This window comes from Mustelus asterias, unplaced genomic scaffold (assembly GCF_964213995.1).
Source record: "Mustelus asterias unplaced genomic scaffold, sMusAst1.hap1.1 HAP1_SCAFFOLD_1745, whole genome shotgun sequence".
Taxonomy (NCBI): Eukaryota; Metazoa; Chordata; class Chondrichthyes; order Carcharhiniformes; family Triakidae; genus Mustelus; species Mustelus asterias.
Genome location: NW_027591690.1, coordinates 32,816 through 52,500, shown reverse-complemented (window position 1 = coordinate 52,500; position 19,685 = coordinate 32,816). Strand labels below are relative to the sequence as shown.

At 48.4% G+C, this 19,685-nt stretch overlaps 1 protein-coding gene across 1 annotated transcript in view; it reads right to left on the bottom strand.

The window, feature by feature from the left end:
* Positions 1–19,685, bottom strand: part of LOC144488657 (uncharacterized) — a 46,294-nt gene that overhangs the window by 25,068 nt on the left and 1,541 nt on the right. Inside the window, exon 2 of the mRNA XM_078206735.1 lies at positions 2,930–3,094. Coding sequence (XP_078062861.1) covers positions 2,930–3,094 — 165 coding nt within the window. The remainder of the gene's footprint in view (positions 1–2,929; positions 3,095–19,685) is intronic.

Here is a 19,685-nt window from a genome sequence, read left to right as displayed (position 1 = left end):
AAGGACAATTTAGCATGGCCAATCCACCTAACCCGCACATCTTTGGACACAAAGGGACAATTTAGCATGGCCAATCCACCTAACCTGCACATCTTTGGATACTAAGGGGCAATTTAGCACGGCCAATCCACCGAACCTGCACATCTTTGGATACTAAGGGGCAATTTAGCACGGCCAATCCCCCTAACCCACACATCTTTGGACACTAAGGGACAATTTAACATGGCCAATCCACCTAACCTGCACATCTTTGGACACTAAGGGGTAATTTAACATGGCCAATCCACCTAACCTGCACATCTGTGGACACTAAGGGACAATTTAACATGGCCAATCCGCCTAACCTGCACATCTTTGGACACTAAGGGGCTTTTGCATGGCCAATCTGCCTAACCTGCACATCTTTGGACACTAAGGGGCTTTTGCATGGCTAACCCAGCTAACCTGCACATCTTTGGACATTAAGGGCAATTTACCATGGCCAATCAACTTAATTTGCACATCTTTCGGACTGTGGGAGGAAACCAGAGCACTGGAGGAAACCAACACAGACACGGGGAGAATGTGCAAACTCCACACAGACAGTGACCCCCCCAAGCCGGGAATCGAACCCGGGTCCCTGGAGCTCTGAGGCAGCAGTGCTAACCACTGTGATACTGTGCTGAGAGTGAAATAGAACTCTCCAAAGGAAATTGGATAGATAACTGATCATATCTTTACCATTCAAGTAACCAGACCAAGTCACAGAATTCTCTTAAACAGCTGTTTTAATGCAAGTCAAATAGCAAGGACCCTGGGAAGTCACAGGTCACAGTCTCTAACTAGCCAGAATGCAGGACTCAGAACTGCACAAGCAATTATAGTTTCAAATTCGATTACAAGTAATTGGCGTATACTAATCAAGTTATCTCTGTCCACTCAGAGTTATTGTTCATGGTTACATCATTCAGGTCTTAAAACCAATCACAATCACTTAACGCTTGCTTCATTGTAATATCCATTTGGGGTGAAGACTTAACCCATCCTTGGTACAAGTTATCATTGCCCCAGTTTGTGCCTGTATATGTGGCCGGAATGTTAACGTTCCGCCCGCAACGGGAATCGGAGCGGGCGAGAGGCGGACAATGGGAAGGTCCCTTGATCTTGAGCGGGATTTTACGGTTTCGGGGCTTGCAAGGCTGTAAAACCCCGCCCAGTATATCACTTCCTTTTTCCTGTTACACGTCTGATTTAATGAATTTTCTCAGACTAATGACCTTGGTGCTTATCTTTGAGGACTTTTATAAGGAGACCTTTTCTTTCAGAGCAGCTTATGTGATTTTTAATCTTGTGTGATTACATAGAAACATAGAAAACTATAGCACAAAACAGGCCCTTCGGCCCCACAAGTTGTGCCGAACATATCCCTACCTTCGAGACCTACCTATAACCCTCCATCCTATTAAGTCCCATGTACTCACCCAGGAGTCTCTTAAAAGACCCTATTGAGTTTGCCTCCACCACCACTGACGGCAGCCGATTCCACTCGCCCACCACCCTCTGTGTGAAAAACTTACCCCTAACATTTCCCCTGTACCTACCCCCCCCCCCCAGCACCTTAAACCTGTGTCCTCTCGTAGCAGATATTTCCACCCTGTGAAAAAGCCTCTGAGAGTCCACCCGATCTATGCCTCTCAACATCTTATATACCTCTATTAGGTCTCCTCTCATCCTACTTGCCCCTTAACCCTTTCAGTACCAGTCAGAATAAAGTGGGAAAATGTAATGGCATGATACGAATCACTATGGGACAAGCTTGAATGGGTGTAAACTGAGAGAGGTGGATACTCCGCGAGACTTTGGAGTCCTCGTGCATCAGTCGCTGAAAGTAAGCGCGTGGGTACAGCAGGCAGTAAAGAAGGCAAATGGTATGTTGGCCTCATAGCGAGAGGATTTGAGTACAGGGATAGGGATGTTTTGCTGCAATTGTACAGGGTGTTGGTGAGGCCACACCTGGAGTATTGTGTGCAGTTTTGGTGTCCTTATCTGAGGAAGGATGTCCTTGCTATAGAGGGAGCGCAGCGAAGGTTTACCAGGCCGATTCCTGGGATGGCAGGTCTGTCATATGAGGAGAGACTAAGTCAGTTAGGATTATATTCACTGGAGTTTAGAAGAGTGAGAGGGGATCTCATAGAAACTTATAAAATTCTAACAGGGTTAGACAGGATAGATTCAGAAAGAATGTTCCCAATAGTGGGGGAGTCCAGAACTAGGGGTCACAGTTTGAGGATAAGGGGTAAACCTTTTAGAACTGAGGTGAGGAGAAATTTCTTCACCCAGAGGGTGGTGAATGTGTGGAATTCACTCCCACAGAAAGTAGTTGAGGCCAAAACGTTGTGTGATTTCAAGAAGGAATTAGATTTCGCTCTTGGGGCTAAAGGGATCGAGGGATATGGGGGGGAATCAGGATATTGAATTTGATGATCAGCCATGATCAGAATGAATGGCGGAGCAGGCTCGATGGGCCGAATGGCCTATTCCTGCTTCTAGTTTCTATGTATGTTTGGATATTTCATAGAACATAGAACAGTACAGCACAGAACAGGCCCTTCGGCCCACGATGATGTGCCGAGCTTTATCTGAAACCAAGATCAAGCTATCCCACTCCCTATCATCCTGGTGTGCTCCATGTGCCTATCCAATAACCGCTTGAAAGTTCCTAAAGTGTCTGATTCCACTATCACTGCAGGCAGTCCATTCCACACCCCAACCACTCTCTGAGTAAAGAACCTACCTCTGATATCCTTCCTATATCTCCCACCACGAACCCTACAGTTATGCCCCCTTGTAATAGCTCCATTTCATTGGGATATTGGAGTTTCCCTGCTTTGGGAAGTTCAGGAGGAGGTCACTCCTATTTTGATCTCCCTGCCGCCCGCTTAGGACTCACCCACAGGCTGTTTCCGTAGTAGAAAGCGTCGAGGAGTTTGACAATGTTGGGGTGATCACACGAAGCCAGAATCTCAATTTCCACCATGTAATCCTCCAGCTCTTCCGCATCCAGAGGGCTGATCACCTTGGCAGCTGCGATGTCCCCCGTCTGCCTGTTCTGCGCCTTTGGAAGGAGACAGGTAATTGTTAAATAACGTCCGGAGGCCATTCGCAACAGCCGACAAAGCCAACATATCTCACGTGGGCACAACAGGAACTTTTGTCTCACACCATCTATCAAAATAAGGACTTTCTTGTCAAAAGCAACAGGACAGTTTTGTGTTCGCTTCTGCATAGAGTTTCCATCACCTTTCCCTTTCTGTCCTGCTAATTTTGCTTCATACTTCCGTGAGGCCCTTCCACTGCCCTCTATCTGGCCTGAACGCTAATTTTGTGATTGGACACAATTTTACTGCCGCTACCGGGCAAATTCCACCATTCGTCGAAAGCGACCTGCTCTTGTGACCCTGCCAATTTACTCCCTCAAGTAAATTGGGGCAGAACAGTGGCACAGTGGGTTAGCACTGCTGCCTCACAGCACCAGGGACCCGGGTTCGATTCCCGGCTTGGGGGTCACTGTCTGTGTGGAGTCTGCACGTTCTCCCCGCCGTGTCTGCGTGGGTTTCCTCCGGGTGCTCCGGTTTCCTCCCTCACTCCAAAGACGTGCTGGTTAGGTGCTAAATTCTCCCTCAGTGTAACCCGAACAGGTGCCGAAGTGTGGCGACCAGGGGATTTTCACAGTGACTCCATTGCAGTGTTAATGTAAGCCGACTTGTGACACTAAAAGAAAAATTTCAGAGGACACTTGAGAGTCAACCACATTGCTGTGGTTCTGGGGCACAGGAAACATTGAGGAGTTGACAGAATATTGGGGGTGGGGGGGGGGAGGCTGCTAGGCCGAGGCCTGCACTCTGGTTGCCATGGAGACTCGCCTACATCCAACACTGTCGGGCATACAATGACTAAACAGGAAACAACCAAAAGTGATGTAGAGATCGGCCAAAACAATACACTGATCATTTTCTCTTCACATTTATTTTCCCTGGCTCTTGTTTCCATTGTTTGTTTGTGAGCATGAGGCTGGGGGGAGGGGGGTGGGGGGTGGGGATTTGTGGTTAGTACTGCCCGCTCACAGCGTCAGGGACCCGGGTTCGATCCCGGCTTGGGTCACTGTCTGTGTGCAGTCTGCATGTTCTCCTCCGTGTCTGCGTGGGTTTCCTCCCACAGTCTGAAAGATGAGCAGTTTAGGAGGATTGGCCATGATAAATTGCTCCTTCGTGTCCAGATGTGCAGGTTAGGGGGATTGTCCCAACATGTGTAAGTTAGGTGGACTGGCCATGCTAAATTGCCCCTTAGAGTCCAAAGATGTGCAGGTTAGGTGGATTGGTCATGCTAAATTGCCCCTTAGTGTCCAAAGATGTGTAGGTTAGGTGAATTGGCCATGCTAAATTGCCCCTTAGTGTCCAAGGATGTGCGGTTTAGGCGGATTGGCCGTGCTAAATTGCCCCTTAGTGTCCAAAGATGTGCGGGTTAGGGGGATTTGCCATGCTAAATTGTCCCTTAGTGTCCAAAGATGTGCAAGTTAGGTGGATTGGCCGTGCTAAATTGTCCCTTAGTGTCCAAAGATGTGCAGGTTAGGTGGATTGGACAAGTTAAATTGCCCCTTAGTGTCCAAGGATGTGTGGGTTAGGTGGATTGGCCGTGCTAAATTGCCCCTTAGTGTCCAAAGATGTGCAGGTTAGGTGGATTGGACATGCTAAATTGCCCCTTAGTGTCAGGGGGACGAGCGGGATAAATACGTGGCTTTAGGGGGATGGGTAGGACTGTGGTCAGTGCAGGCTCGATGGGTTGTAAGGTCTCCTTCTGCACTGTAGGGATTCTGTGGATTCTAACTGAGGACAAGGGTTAGGATTTGATGGTCGGTTCCTGCGTCAGTGGGAGCCAGGGATTTGCCACAAATATTGATCTGGGAGTGTACTCTTTTTGACCCTGGTTGTTTGCAAAGCTAACGGCAGCCAGGTCAGCGAGCTCTGTGACTCAGCTGTGAGCCCTGTCAGAGCTGCAGGAATGGATCACGGCAACGGGGGACAAATTGGCTCACCAAGAAGAACCAGCGGAGGCAGATCCCAGAGTGCGGCGCATTCTGTTTGAGAAGGAGTTCTTATTCTGAGTTTGATTTTTTAAAATATACTTTTCCAATTCAATCAAATCAAATCCAATTCAGAGTCTCAACAAGTTGAGACATTTCAGATCCAGGCTGACAAGACAGGACGGGAGACCAAAACCACCCTGTCCTGGGCCTGATCTACATGACAGAATCTGTACCTGAGCTATGCCTGACGGGAGGGCAAATGAATTCACTGCACGCACACGCACACACACATACTGTCTTCGACAAAACCTGAGCATTCATTCGGAAGTGGTTGTGGTTTTACTCTTTTGCTCGTTCTGGCAATCGTTCGGCCTCAAGGAGAGGAAGGCTCTTTCTTTGCGTTCGAGATATCGTATCGGCCGCCTTTCGCCGCCGCTTCACTCCTCGTCCGAACTCAACTGCGGAAACCCGCTGTACGAGGTGCAGGGAGGGCGGTGCATCTTTTGAAGGGGGCCATGATTGCATTGGTGTGAAATTCTGGGTCGCCGAGGCAGGGCCTTTGGGAGCTATTGTGAAGCCTGCTCTCCACCGCACCGCAGATAGTGCGGGTGTCACGTGAAGCGCTGGAGGCCATTCGGCCCCTCCCAGCCATGGCGGAGGGAGCGAATGTTTGTGGATGGGGTGCGGAATCAGAGAATCCCTACAGTGCAGAAGGAGGCCATTCGGCCCATCAAGCCTGCACTGACAACAATCCCACCCAGACCCTATTCCTGCAACACCACATATTTACCATGCTAATTCCCCTGACGCTAAGGGGCATGGCACCTCCCACAGTCCGAAAGACGTGCTGGTTAGGTGCTAAATTCTCCATTGGTGTTCCCGAACAGGCACCGGAGTGTGGCGACGAGGGGATTTTCACAGTAACTTCATTGCAGTGTTAATGTAAGCCTTACTTGTGACTAATAAATAAACTTTAAACTTTGGATGTTAAAAGCTGGAAATCTAGTATCACGTAAGCATACTTATTTTAATGCTAACTAATTCTGAAAAAGAGTGGAGGCCTATGGGATATTGCTTTTAAATTGGAACAACAGAGATAGCTAGTTGTTAAGATTCATACAATATCATGTTTAAGTCATAAAAGTTATGCTCATCCTTTCTGTTATATTCTAACTGTGTTCTCGAATAAACTTTGTTTGATAAAAGCTCCCTAGTGGGTCACTTGAATCGTACCTGGAGTGAAACACCTTATCACCAATACCAAAACTTGGGGTTTTGTAAAACTTAGGGTCTAGGCTAACTTCCTAAAACAACTTGGAGATTCCTGCTTGAGTCTTAACACTAATGTACAGAAATGTTTCACGAGGCTGAAATTGATGGAGTTACATGCTGAGGAGTGAATGTAACGTGTTTCTGCACTCTGAGGGAGAAGGGGGGTGGTATTTCATAGAATCATAGAATCCCTACAGTGCAGAAGGAGGCCATTTGGCCCCATCGTGTCTACACTGACAACAATCCCACCCAGGCCCTATCTCCATAACTTCACTTATTTACCCTGCTAGTCCCCCTGACACTAAGGGGCAATTTAGCATGGCCAATCCACCTAACCCGCACATCTTTGGACACTAAGGGGCAATTTAGCATGGCCAATCCACCTAACCCACACATCTTTGGATACTAAGGGACAATTTAGCATGGCCAATCCACCTAACCCGCACATCTTTGGACACTAAGGGGCAATTTAGCATGGCCAATCCACCTAACCTACACATCTTTGGATACTAAGGGACAATTTAGCATGGCCAATCCACCTAACCCGCACATCTTTGGACACTAAGGGGCAATTTAGCATGGTCAATCCACCTAACCCGCACATCTTTGGACACTAAGGGGCAATTTAGCATGGCCAATCCACCTAACCCACACATCTTTGGATACTAAAGGGACAATTTAGCATGGCCAATCCACCTAACCCGCACATCTTTGGACACTAAGGGGCAATTTAGCATGGCCAATCCACCTAACCTACACGTCTTTGGACTGTGGGAGGAAACCGGAGCACCCGGAGGAAACCTATGCAAATACGGGGGGAGGGAACGTGCAGACTCCGCAGAGTCACCTGAGTCTGGAATCGAACCCGGTACCCCAGTGATGTGAGGCAGCAGTGCTAACCACCGTGCCGCTGTGCTGCCGTGCCCCAGAATTGCTGCAGGAAGCATTTGCTTCATGCTTTAAAATTGTTCCAAGCCCGCCTGGGCCAGAATCTTGCCAGGGTATTAAGGCGGGTTAAAATGGCGCTCCCCAACTGTGTCTCCCAGTCTCCCCTCACCACCAGCGACTGTGGAGTCTCTGGAACCACACCCGGTTGAGTGACGTCACCACTGGGAGGAAGCGGTGGATCCCGGGAATGCTGCCAACCAGGGAGTGAGTGCTGAAACCAAGCTGCAGTTGAGGCAATTGGTTGGCCTGTCTCATTGTGCTCCCCCGACACAGTCCAGTGTCCCAGCCATCCCCTTTGTGTGGACATTTCAAAAATGGCTCATAAAATGAACTGATTAATTAATAGGCAAATTAACAGCCCCCAAGGCACTGTAACAGAAAGGCAAAACTTTAAAGGAACCTTATCAAATTGAATTGAAATAGTGTTCACTCGGGTACCTCACATCACGAGGGTACCGGGTTCGATTCCAGCCTCAGGGGACTGTCTGTGCAAAGCTGACACGCTCCCCCCTGCCCCCCCCACCTCCCCCCTATTTGCATAGGATTCCTCCGGGTGCTCTGGTTTCCTCCCACAGTCCAAAGATGTATAGGTTAGGTGGATTGGCCATGCTAAATTGTCCCTTAGTGTCCAAAGATGTGCAGGTTAGGGGGATTGGCCATGCTAAATTGTCCCTTAGTGTCCAAAGATGTGTAGGTTAAGTGGATTGGCCATGCTAAAGTGTCCCTTAGTGTCCAAAGATGTGCGGGTTAGGTGGATTGGCCATGGTAAATTGTCCCTTAGTGTCCAAAGATGTGCGATGCACTCCGGTTTCCTCCCGCAGTCCAAAGATGTGCGGGTTAGGTGGATTGGGACGCGGGGAAGATGTTTCCATTAGTGGGAGAGACTCGGATCCAAGGGCACAACCTCAGAATAAAGGGACGACCCTTTAGAACCGAGATGAGGAGGAATTTCTTCAGCCAGAGAGTGGTGAATCTGTGGAATTCATTGCCACAGAACGCTGTGGAGGCCGGGTCATTGAGTGTCTTTAAGACAGAGATAGATAGGTTCTTGATTGGTAAGAGAGGGTGGTCAAAGGTAAAGTAAAGTTTATTTATTAGTGTCACAAGTAGGTTTACATTAACACTGCAATGAAGTTACTGTGGAAATCCCCTAGTCGCCACACTCCGGCGCCTGTTCGGGTTACACTGAGGGAGAATTTAGCACCTAACCAGCACGCCTTTCGGACTGTGGGAGGAAACCGGAGCACCCGGAGGAAACCCACGCAGACACGGGGAGAATGTGCAAACTCCACACAGACAGCGACCCAAGCCGGGAATCGAACCCGGGTCCCTGGCGCTGTGAGGCAGCAGCGCTAACCACGGTGCCGCCCTGGTTTGGTTTGATTTGATTTGATTTATTATTGTCACATGTATTGGGATACAGTGAAAAGTATTCTTGCACGCTATACAGACAAAGCATACCGTTCATAGAGTACATAGGGGAGAAGGAAAGGAGAGAGTGCAGAATGTAGTGTTACAGTCATAGCTCGGGTGTAGAGAAATATCAGCTTAATATAAGGTAGGTCCATTCAAAAGTCTGATGGAGAAGGGAAGAAGCTGTTCTTGAGTCGGTTGGTATGTGTTTTGAGACTTTTGTATCATTTTCCTGATGGAAGAAGGTGGAAGAGAGAATGTCCGGGGTGCGTGGGTTCCTTAATTATGCTGGCTGCTTTTCCCCGAGGCAGCGGGAAGTGTAGACAGAGTCAATGGATGGGAGGCTGGTTTGAGTGATGGATTGGGCTACATTCACAACCTTTTGTAGTTTCTTGCGGTCTTGGGCAGAGCAGGAGCCAAACCAAGCTGTGATACAACCAGAAAGAATGCTTTCTATGGTGCATCTGTAAAAGTTGGTGAGACTCATAGCTGACATGCCAAATTTCCTTAGTCTTCTGAGAAAGTAGAGGCGTTGGTGGGGCTTTCTTAACTATAGTGTCGGCGTGGGGGGACCAGGACAGGTTGTTGGTGATCTGGACACCTAAAAACCTGAAGCTCTCGACCATTTCTACTTCGTCCCCATTGATGTAGACGGGGGCATGTTCTCCACTACGCTTCCTGAAGTCGATGACTATCTCCTTCGTTGTACTGAAATTTGACGATACATTTGAGAAAACCCGAAAACTGCTGTTCTTTGAGGAGAGGATCGGGAAAAGACATTGGGGGTGTAAAACTGAGAGCGGTGCGGACGTTTTGCCACCAATAAGCGAATAGGAAGCTGGGACCACAGAGCCGCTGGCTTGCCAATTGATGCGCGTTATCACACACGAGGCTTGAGATGCTCAGGAAATAAAGGCTTTTATTTGCTGTAACAAGGCAGCTACTAATTATATACACGATCCCAGACTGAGGGGTCCCAGACAGAGCAGAGACCTTTATACCTCTCCCAGGAGGCGGAGCCCGACTGGGATGTACCACAATAACTATAATACAAGGTGTAACAGCCCAACCCTAACCCCAACAGCAACAAGTAGAACAACCCATCCCTAACCCCAACAGCAACAAGTAGAACAACCCATCCCTAACCCCAACATATATACATACTTGTAGTACTGGCCAGACCCTCGCTCAGTACTATCTAGTGGGAACCAACGATGGTTCACCACACCAATACAAACCCAACTGGTTCACCAACACCCTTGAGGGAAGGAAACCTGCTGACCTGATGTGACTCCAGACACACTAGCCTCGTTGAGTCTTAGTTGCTTGCAGTTGTTTGGAACCACATACAGAGGTCCAAGGAGGCGGCCTACTGTGCGTGCGTGCGTGCATGTGTGTGTGTGTATACATGCACACGCACGGTGAGGAAAATCAGCTGAACATTTCCCACAGTGTAGGCGTGCAATACAGTCATCACAGCAGGACCCCTGCAAAAATAGCCAGCTTTTGCAGGGATATTTAAAACTCTCCCTCTGACTGTGGAAGTCCAACCAGTCAGCAAAGAAGGATGGCAGCTGACAAAAAGAACTCAACCAAATCTCAGGACACCCAGACAAGCAACTACTCGCCAGCAGATGTCAACTTCATTGGAATCGATTCTTAACGGCCACAACATTTGATCAGTTACTGTTCGCAACTCAAAGACGGTTCCGTATAACTTTTTATTAATATTTTTCACTGACTGTTGGACTCCATTTTTACTTCTCATCCGTGTGAATGTCAATGTGTTTTGCTCTTTCTTCTACCGACTAGTTAATAAAATTACTCCCTCTTAACTCAAGAAAACCTGGTTAAATTTGCTCCTTTTTAGACACAACTGTTGGGCGTGGAAAAGGTACCCAAGGGGAAGGGAACTTTTTACCTTTACATCATTTACATTCCCTTTGTCTAATTCACCAACGCAAACTGGAGGACCAGCGCCTCACTTCCCATTGGGCACTTTACACACTTCCAGACTCAACATTGAATCATAGAATCCCTACAGTGCAGAAGGAGGTCATTCGGCCCATCGAGTCTGCACTGACCACAATCCCACCCAAGCCCTATTCCTGTAACCCCATGCATTTTATCCCATGCTAGTCTCCCTGATGCTAAGGGGCAATTTAGCATGGCCAATCCACCTAACCCACACATCTTTGGACACTAAGGGGCAATTTAGCATGGCCAATCCACCTAATCTGCACATCTTTGGACACTAAGGGGCAATTTAGCATGGCCAATCCACCTAACCTGCACATCTTTGGACACTAAGGGACAATTTAGCATGGCCAATCTACCTAACCTGCACATCTTTGGACATTAAGGGACAATTTAGCATGGCCAATCCACCCAACTTGCACATCTTTGGACACTAAGGGGCAATTTAGCATGGCCAATCCACCTAACCCGCACACCTTTGGACACTAAGGGGCAATTTAGCATGGCCAATCCACCTAACCTGCACATCTTTGGACACTAAGGGGCAATTTAGCATGGCCAATCCACCCAACTTGCACACCTTTGAACACTAAGGGGCAATTTAGCATGGCCAATCCACCTAACCTACACATCTTTGGACTGTGGATGGAAACCGGAGCACCCGGGGGAAACCCATGCAGACACGGGGGAGAATGTGCAAACTCCACACAGTCACCCAACTGGGAGTCGAAGCCAGGTCCCTGGTGCTGTGAGGTAGCACAGAACAAACAAAGAACAAAGAAAATTACAGCACAGGAACAGGCCCTTCGGCCCTCCAAGCCTGCACCGACCATGCTGCCCAAACTAACTAAAACCCTCTACCCTTCCGGGGACCATATCCCTCTATTCCCATCCTATTCATGTATTTGTCAAGACGCCCTTTAAAAGTCTCTATTGTATCTGCTTCCAATACCTCCCCTGGCAGCGAGTTCCAGGCACCCACCACTTTCTGTGTAAAAAACGTGCCTCATACATCTCCTTTAAAGCTTCTGACTATCCACTCTCTCCATGCCCCTCATAATCTTGTAGATTTCAATCAGGTCTCCCCCTCAACCTCCGTCGTTCCAGTGAGAACATGCCAAGTTTCTCCAACTTCTCCTCATGGCTAATGCTAAGCGTTGCAGTGCTAACCACAGCGCCAGTGTGCCGCCCAACGCTTCCCTCCACCCATTTTCCATTTATTTTATTTCATTTAGTCACATTCTCCATTTTATCGTTCTCTTTCTCTCCTTCTCCCTTCACCCTTCCCTCCCCTTCCCAACCCCCACCTTCAGGTCAATTGCCACATTCCCCAGGCAGTCCTTTACCAAGCTGTACCTTTGTTTTGCCATCCAGGCATTCTGATCACTTCCGACACTTTCTCAGCCGACTGTATCCTGATTTACATTCCCTTTGTCCCATTCCACCACCCCTCCCGATCCTCAGAGTATAAATCCCTGCTGGCTCCCTTTCCTTCTCAGCTCTGATGAAGGGTCATCCAGACTTGAAACGTTGGCTGTTTTCTCTCCCCTCAGACGCTGTCAGACCTGCTGAGATTTTCCAGCGTTTTTCTGTTTTTATTTCAGATTCAAACACGGTTGGCACGGTGGCACAGTGGTTAGCACTGCCGCCTCACAGCGCCAGGGTCCCGGGTTCAATTCCCAGCTTGGGTCACTGTCAGTATGGAGACGCTATAGTTAAGAAAGCCCACCAATTTTCTCAGAAGACTAAGGAAATTTGGCATGTCCGCTACGACTCTCACCAACTTTATAGATGCACCATAGAAAGCATTCTTTCTGGTTGTATCACAGCTTGGTATGGCTCCTGCTCTGTCTAAGACGGCAAATGGTCATGAATGTAGCCCAGTCCATCAGGCAAACCAGCCTCCCATCCATTGACTCCGTCTACACTTCCCGCTGCCTCGGCAAAGCAGCCAGCATAATCAAGGACCCCCACGCACCCCGGACATTCTCTCTTCCACCTTCTTCCGTCGGGAAAAAGATACAAAAGTCTGAGGTCACGTACCAACCGACTCAAGAACAGCTTCTTCCCTGCTGCTGTCAGACTTTTGAAAGGACCTACCTCGCATTAAGTTGATCTTTCTCTACACCCGAGCTATGACTGTAACACTACAATCTGCACTCTCTCCTTTCCTTCTCTATATACGGTATGCTTTGTCTGTATAGCACGCAAGAAACTATACTTTTCATTGTATCCCAATACATGTGACAATAATAAATCAAACAATACTTTTCACTGTATCCCAATACATGTGACAATAATAAATCAAACAATACTTTTCACTGTATCCCAGTACATGTGACAATAATAAATCAAACAATACTTTTCACTGTATCCCAGTACATGTGACAATAATATATCAAACCAAATCAAATCAGTTTGCACATTCTCCCCGTGTCTGCGTGGGTCTCCTCCGAGTGCTCCGGTTTCCTCCCACAGTCCAAAGGTGTGCGGGTTAGGTGGATTGGAGATGCTAAATTGCCCCTTAATGTCCATAGGTCTGAAGCTTAGATGGATTAGCCAGGGTGAATGTGTGGGGTTACGGGGATAGGGCGGGGGAAAGGGCCTGTGGAAGATACTTTGTCAGAGAGTCGGTGCAGATTCGATGGGCTGAATGGTCCCTTCTGCACTGTAGGGATTCGATGATTCCAGCATCTGCAGTATTTTATATTATCATGGGTAGGGAAGGGAACTTTGTCCGGTTAAACTTTGTTGTTACTGGCAGAGGGTGGGTTGAATAAAGACAGAGAAGCAGGTCATACCTCCTCACCTGGGTTTGGAATAATTTAGGGGGGCGAGTGGTGGGGAGAGGGGGGTGGAAATCCCAGGCAATGATAATCCAGCAAATTCACCCAGGACTGGTCGAAGCACTTGCCAGGGATCATCTCCCGAGACTGAATAAAATGGAAAAGTACTCAAAAGTACATAAGCTCCTCGGGCATCCTGATATTGGTCCCCTGTATACTTTTCTGAGTGATGTGGCGATCCGGCGTTGGACTGGGGTAAACACAGTAAGAAGTTTAACAACACCAGGTTAAAGTCCAACAGGTTTATTTGGTAGCAAAAACCACACAAGCTTTCGGAGCCTTAAGCTCCTTCTTCAGGTGAGTGGGAATTCTGTTCACAAACAGGGCATATAAAGACACAAACTCAATTTACATGAATAATGGTTGGAATGTGGATACTTACAGCTAATCAACTCTTAAAGGTATAAACAATGTGAGTGGAGAGAGCATTAAGACAGGTTAAAGAGATGCGTATTGTCTCCAGACAGGACAGCCAGTGAGACTCTGCAAGTCCAGGCATGCTGTGGGAAAGGATGTCCCGAGGCATGGTACATTGGGGAAACCATGCAGACGCTACGACAACGGATGAATGAACACCGCTCGACAATCACCAGGCAAGACTGTTCTCTTCCTATTGGGGAGCACTTCAGCAGTCACGGGCATTCGGCCTCTGATATTCGGGTAAGTGTTTCTCCAAGGCGGCCTTCACGACACACAACAGCGCAGAGTCGCTGAGCAGAAACTGATAGCCAAGTTCCGCACACATGAGGACGGCCTCAACCGGGATATTAGGTTCATGTCACACTATCTGTAATCCCTACAGCTTGCCTGGACTTGCAGAATCTCACTGGCTGTCCTGTCTGGAGGCAACACACATCTCTTTAACCTGTCTTAATGCTCTCTCCACTCACATTGTTTGTACCTTTAAGACTTGATTAGCTGTAAGTATTCGCATTCCAACCATTATTCATGTAAATTGAGTTTGTGTCTTTATATGCCCTGTTTGTGAACAGAATTCCCACTCACCTGAAGAAGGAGCTTAAGGCTCCGAAAGCTTGTGTGGCTTTTGCTACCAAATAAACCTGTTGGACTTTAACCTGGTGTTGTTAAACTTCTTACTACTTTTCTGAGTGTCATGTTCTGTGGTTTGAACCCACTTATTGTCTCTCCTTCTCCAGCAGCCTCTCAGGATTGAGGGTGAATAGTTAATAGTTGGTGAGGTGATGGCCTAGTGGTATTATCACTAGACTATTAATCCAGAAACTCAGCTAATGTTCTGGGGACCCGGGTTTGAATCCCGCCACGGCAGATGGTGGAATTTGAATTTAAAAAAATATCTGGAATTAGGAATCTATGAAACCATTGTCGATTGTCGGAAAAATCCATCTGGTTCACTAGTGTCCTTTTAGAAAGGAAATCTGCCGTCCTTACCCGGTCTGGCCTACATGTGACTCCAGAGCCACAGCAATGTAGTTGACTCTCCACTGCCCTCGGGCAACTAGGGATGGGCAATAAATGCTGGCCCAGCCAGTGATGCCCATGTCCCACAAGTGAATAAAACAAAAAACCTGCTCTGGTTCTGAGATGGCTGATGTGTCCAATGCGTGGTCTGCAGACTCTGCAGCATGCAGGGGGTGGTGGTGCTCAGAGGATTGGATGGATGGGCTGTTTTGAGGTTTGTGAGCTCCCTCCGACACCTCAGCCTCCCCTCCGCACAGTGCATTGGGTCCTCGAATGAACGTCCTCCATTTTGGGCGGGTCCCCCATGAGTCTGCCTGAGGTTCGAACTATAAGGAGAGGCTGGATAGGATCATCGAATCCCTACAGTGCAGAAGGGGGTTATTCGGCCCATCGAGTCTGCATCGACCACAATCCCACCCAGGCCCTATCCCCATAACCCCACCTATTTACCCTGTTAATCCCCCTGACACTAAGGGGCAATGTAGTACGGTCAATCAACCTAACCCGCACATCTTTAGAGTGTGTGAGGAAACCGGAGCACCCGGAGGAAACCCACGCCGACACGGGGAGAACGTGCAAACTCCACACAGACAGTGTCCCAAGGCCGGGAATCGAATCCGGGTCCCTGGCGCTGTGCCACCCTACTTATAACGGCTGAAAGTCTTACCACCTTGCCCGCCACGAAATCGGAGTGGGCGAGGGCCTGACAACGAAAATCTCCGTTGACCTCGGGTGGGAATCTCCGGTCTTGCCCGAGCTAGGCCGTAAAATCCCGCCCAATGTCCCGACTCCTGTACTCAACTGGTCTCACCTGACGAAGGAGCAGCGCTCCGAAAGCTCGTGCTACCAAATAAACCCGTTGGACTTTAACCTGGTGTTGTGAGATTACTGGTGGTTGACTGGTGAAGACTGGTGCGCGAAACGCCTTATTCATTGATTAGATCTGTCGGATCTTACGCGGGCATCGCTGGTTGGGCCTCGCCCACCGAATCTTCCACCACTTCCTGATGGCAGAGTGTGGCTGCTATTGTGTCGATTCCTTGAGAGAGAAAGGCTGAATGGGCATCGCATTCTTTCTCTACACCCTAGCTATGACTGTAACACTACATTCTGCACTCTTTCGTTCCTTCTCTATGAACGGTATGCCTTGTCTGGATAGACAAAGGGTGGCACAGTGGTTGGCACTGCTGCCTCACAGCACCAGGGATCTGAGTTCAATTCTCAGTTCGGGTCACTGTCTGTGCGGAGTCTGCACATTCTCCCCGTGTCTGCGTGGGTTTCCTCCAGGTGCTCCGGTTTCCTGCCACAGTCTGAAAGATGTGTTGGTTAGGGTGCATTGGCCATGCTAAATTTTCCCTCAGTGTACCCGAACAGGCGCCGGAGTAGGGGATTTTCACAGTAACTTCATTGCAGTGTTAATGTGAGCCTACTTGTGACTAATAAATAAACTTTACTTTTTAGTGTACAAGAAACAATACTTTTCACTGTATACTAATACATGTGACAATAATAAATCAAATCAAATCAAAACTATGGTCGGCACGGTGGCACAGTGGTTAGCACTGCTGCCTCACAGCGCCAGGGACCCGAGTTCGATTCCCAGCTTGGGTCACTGTCTGTGTGGAGACTGCACGTTCTCCCCGTGTCTGCGTGGGTTTCCTCCGGGTGCTCCAGTTTCCTCCCACAGTCTGAAAGACGTGCTGGTTAGGTGCATTGACCCGAACAAGTGCTGGAGTGTGGCGACGAGGGGATTTTCACAGTAACTTCATTGCATTGTTAATGTCTGCGTGGGTTTCCTCCGGGTGCTCCGGTTTCCTCCCACACTCCAAAGATGTGCGAGTTAGGTTGATTGGCCATGCTAAAATTGACCCTAGTGTCAGGGGGTTAGTGGGATAAATGGGTAGGGTTGTTGGGATGGGGCCTGGGTGGGATTGTGAAGACTCGATGGGCCAAATGGCCTCCTTCTGCACTGTAGGGACTCTATAAGATACATGAATAGGGAGGCAATAGAGGGATACGGACCGAGTAAGGGCAGAAGGTTTTTTTTAGTTTAGTTCGGACATCATGATCGGCACAGGCTTGGAGGGTCGAAGAGCCTGTTCCTGTGCTGTAGTTTTCTTTGCTCTTTGTCAACCCACTCACTGAAGTTTTAAAAAATCCCCTCAGTACCCAGAACATGTTCCCCTGCTGTTTTAATGGAGGTATCATTTCTTTCAAGTGGATAGCTCGTCTCTTAAAATAGCAGACAGGAAAACGACATTTAACACATGTCGTTGCTGTCACTTTTAACTTATTCAAAGGCAAATGGTATGTTGGCCTTCATTGCGAGAGGTTTCGAGTACAGGAGCAGGGATGTGTTGTTGCAATTATACAGGGCCTTGGTGAGGCCACACCTAGAGTATTGTGTGCAGTTTTGGTCTCCTTTCCTGAGGAAGGATAGAAAGATAGAAAACTACAGCACAAAACAGGCCCTTCGGCCCCACAAGTTGTGCCGAACATATCCCGACCTTTTAGGCCTACCTATAACCCTCCATCCTATTAAGTCCCATGTACTCATCCAGGAGTCTCTTAAAAGACCATATTGAGTTTGCCTCCACCACCACTGACGGCAGCCGATTCCACTCGCCCACCAGTGAAAAACTTCCCCCTAACATTTCCCCTGTACCTACCCCCCAGCACCTTAAACCTGTGTCCTCTCATAGCAGCCATTTCCACCCTGGGAAAAAGCCTCTGAGAGTCTACCCGATCTATGCCTCTCAACATCTTATATACCTCTATTAGGTCTCCTCTCATCCTACGTCTCTCCAAGGACAAAAGACCGAGCTCCCTCAGCCTATCCTCATAAGGCATGCCACTCAATCCAGGCAACATCCTTGTAAATCTCCTCTGCACCCTTTCAATCTTTTCCACATCCTTCCTGTAATGAGGCGACCAGAACTGAACACAGTACTCCAAGTGGGGTCTGACGAGGGTCTTATATAGCTGTATCATTATCCCCGGACTCCTAAACTCAATCCCTCGATTGATAAAGGCCAGCACACCATACGCCTTCTTAACCACCTCCTCCACCTGCGGGGCCGATTTTAGAGTCCTATGGACCCGGACCCCAAGGTCCTTCTGATCCTCTACTGTACTAAGAGTCTTTCCCTTTATATTGTACTCCTTCATCCCATTTGACCTACCAAAATGGGCCACGACGCATTTATCTGGGTTGAAGTCCATCTGCCACTTCTCCGCCGAGTCTTGCATCCTATCTATGTCCCTCTGTACCTTCTGACATCCCTCCAGACTATTCACAACCCCACCAACCTTCGTGTCGTTGGCAAACTTACCAACCCATCCCTCCACTTCCTCATCCAGGTCATTCATGAAAATGACAAACAGCAAGGGTCCCAGAACAGATCCCTGGGGCACACCACTGGTGACCGACCTCCAACTAGAAAAAGACCCATCTATACCCACTCTCTGCCTCCTTTGGGCAAGCCAGTTCTGGATCCACAGGGCAGCAGCCCCTTGGATCCCATGCCCTCTCACTTTTTCTAGAGGCCTTGCATGGGGGACCTTATCGAACGCCTTGCTAAAATCCATATAAACCACATCTACCGCTTTCCCTTCGTCAATGTGTTTAGTCACGTTTCGAAGAACTCCACCAGGCTCGTAAGGCACGATCTGCCTCTGACAAAGCCATGCGGAGTATTCTTGAGCATGCTAAACCTCTCTAAATGCTCATAATTCTTGTCCCTCAGGATCTTCTCCATCAGCTTACCAACCACTGAGGTTAGACTCACCGGTCGGTAATTTCCTGGGCAATCCCTATTCCCTTTCTTGAAAATAGGAACCACATCCGCAATCCTCCAATCCTCCGGCACCTCTCCCATCTCCATCGACGATGCAAAGATCATCGCCAGAGGCTCTGCAATCTCTTCCCTCGCCTCCCACAGTAACCTGGGGTACATCCCATCCGGACCCAGCGACTTATCTATCTTGATGCCATTCAAAGATTCCAGCACAACCTCTTTGTTAAAGTCCACATACTCAATCTTTTTAGTCCACCACAAGCCCGCAGTACATCCACCCATGTCTTTCTCCTCTGTGAAAACCGAGGCAAAATACTCATTAAGCACCTCTGCCATTTCTACTGGTTCCGTACAGACTATCCCGCCTTCACCTTTTATAGGCCCTATTCCTTCACGTCTCATCCTTTTACTCTTCACATATTTATAGAACGCCTTAGGGTTTTCCTTAATTCTACTTGCCATGGCCTTCTCGTGACCCCTTCTGGCTCTCCTAATTTCCTTCTTTAGTCCCTTCCGACAAGCCGTATACTCATCTAGATCCCTATCTTCGCCAAGCTCTCTGAACCTTTTGTACGCTTTCCTTTTCTTCTCGACTAGGTCCCGCACAGGATGTTCTTGCTCTCGAGGGAGTGCAGCAAAGGTTTACCAGGCTGATTCCGGGGATGGCGGGACTGATGTGTGAGGAGAGATTGACGAGGTTAGGATTGTTTTCACTGGAGTTCAGACGAATGAGGGGGGATCTCATAGAGACTTATAAAACTAACAGGACCAGACAGGGTAGATGCAGGGAGGATGTTCCCAATGGTGGGGGAGTCCAGAACCAGGGGTCACGGATTCAGGGTAGACCATTTAGGACGGAGATGTGGAGACATTTCTTCACCCAAAGAGCCTGTGGAATTCATTACCACAGGAAGTAGTCGATGCCAAAAC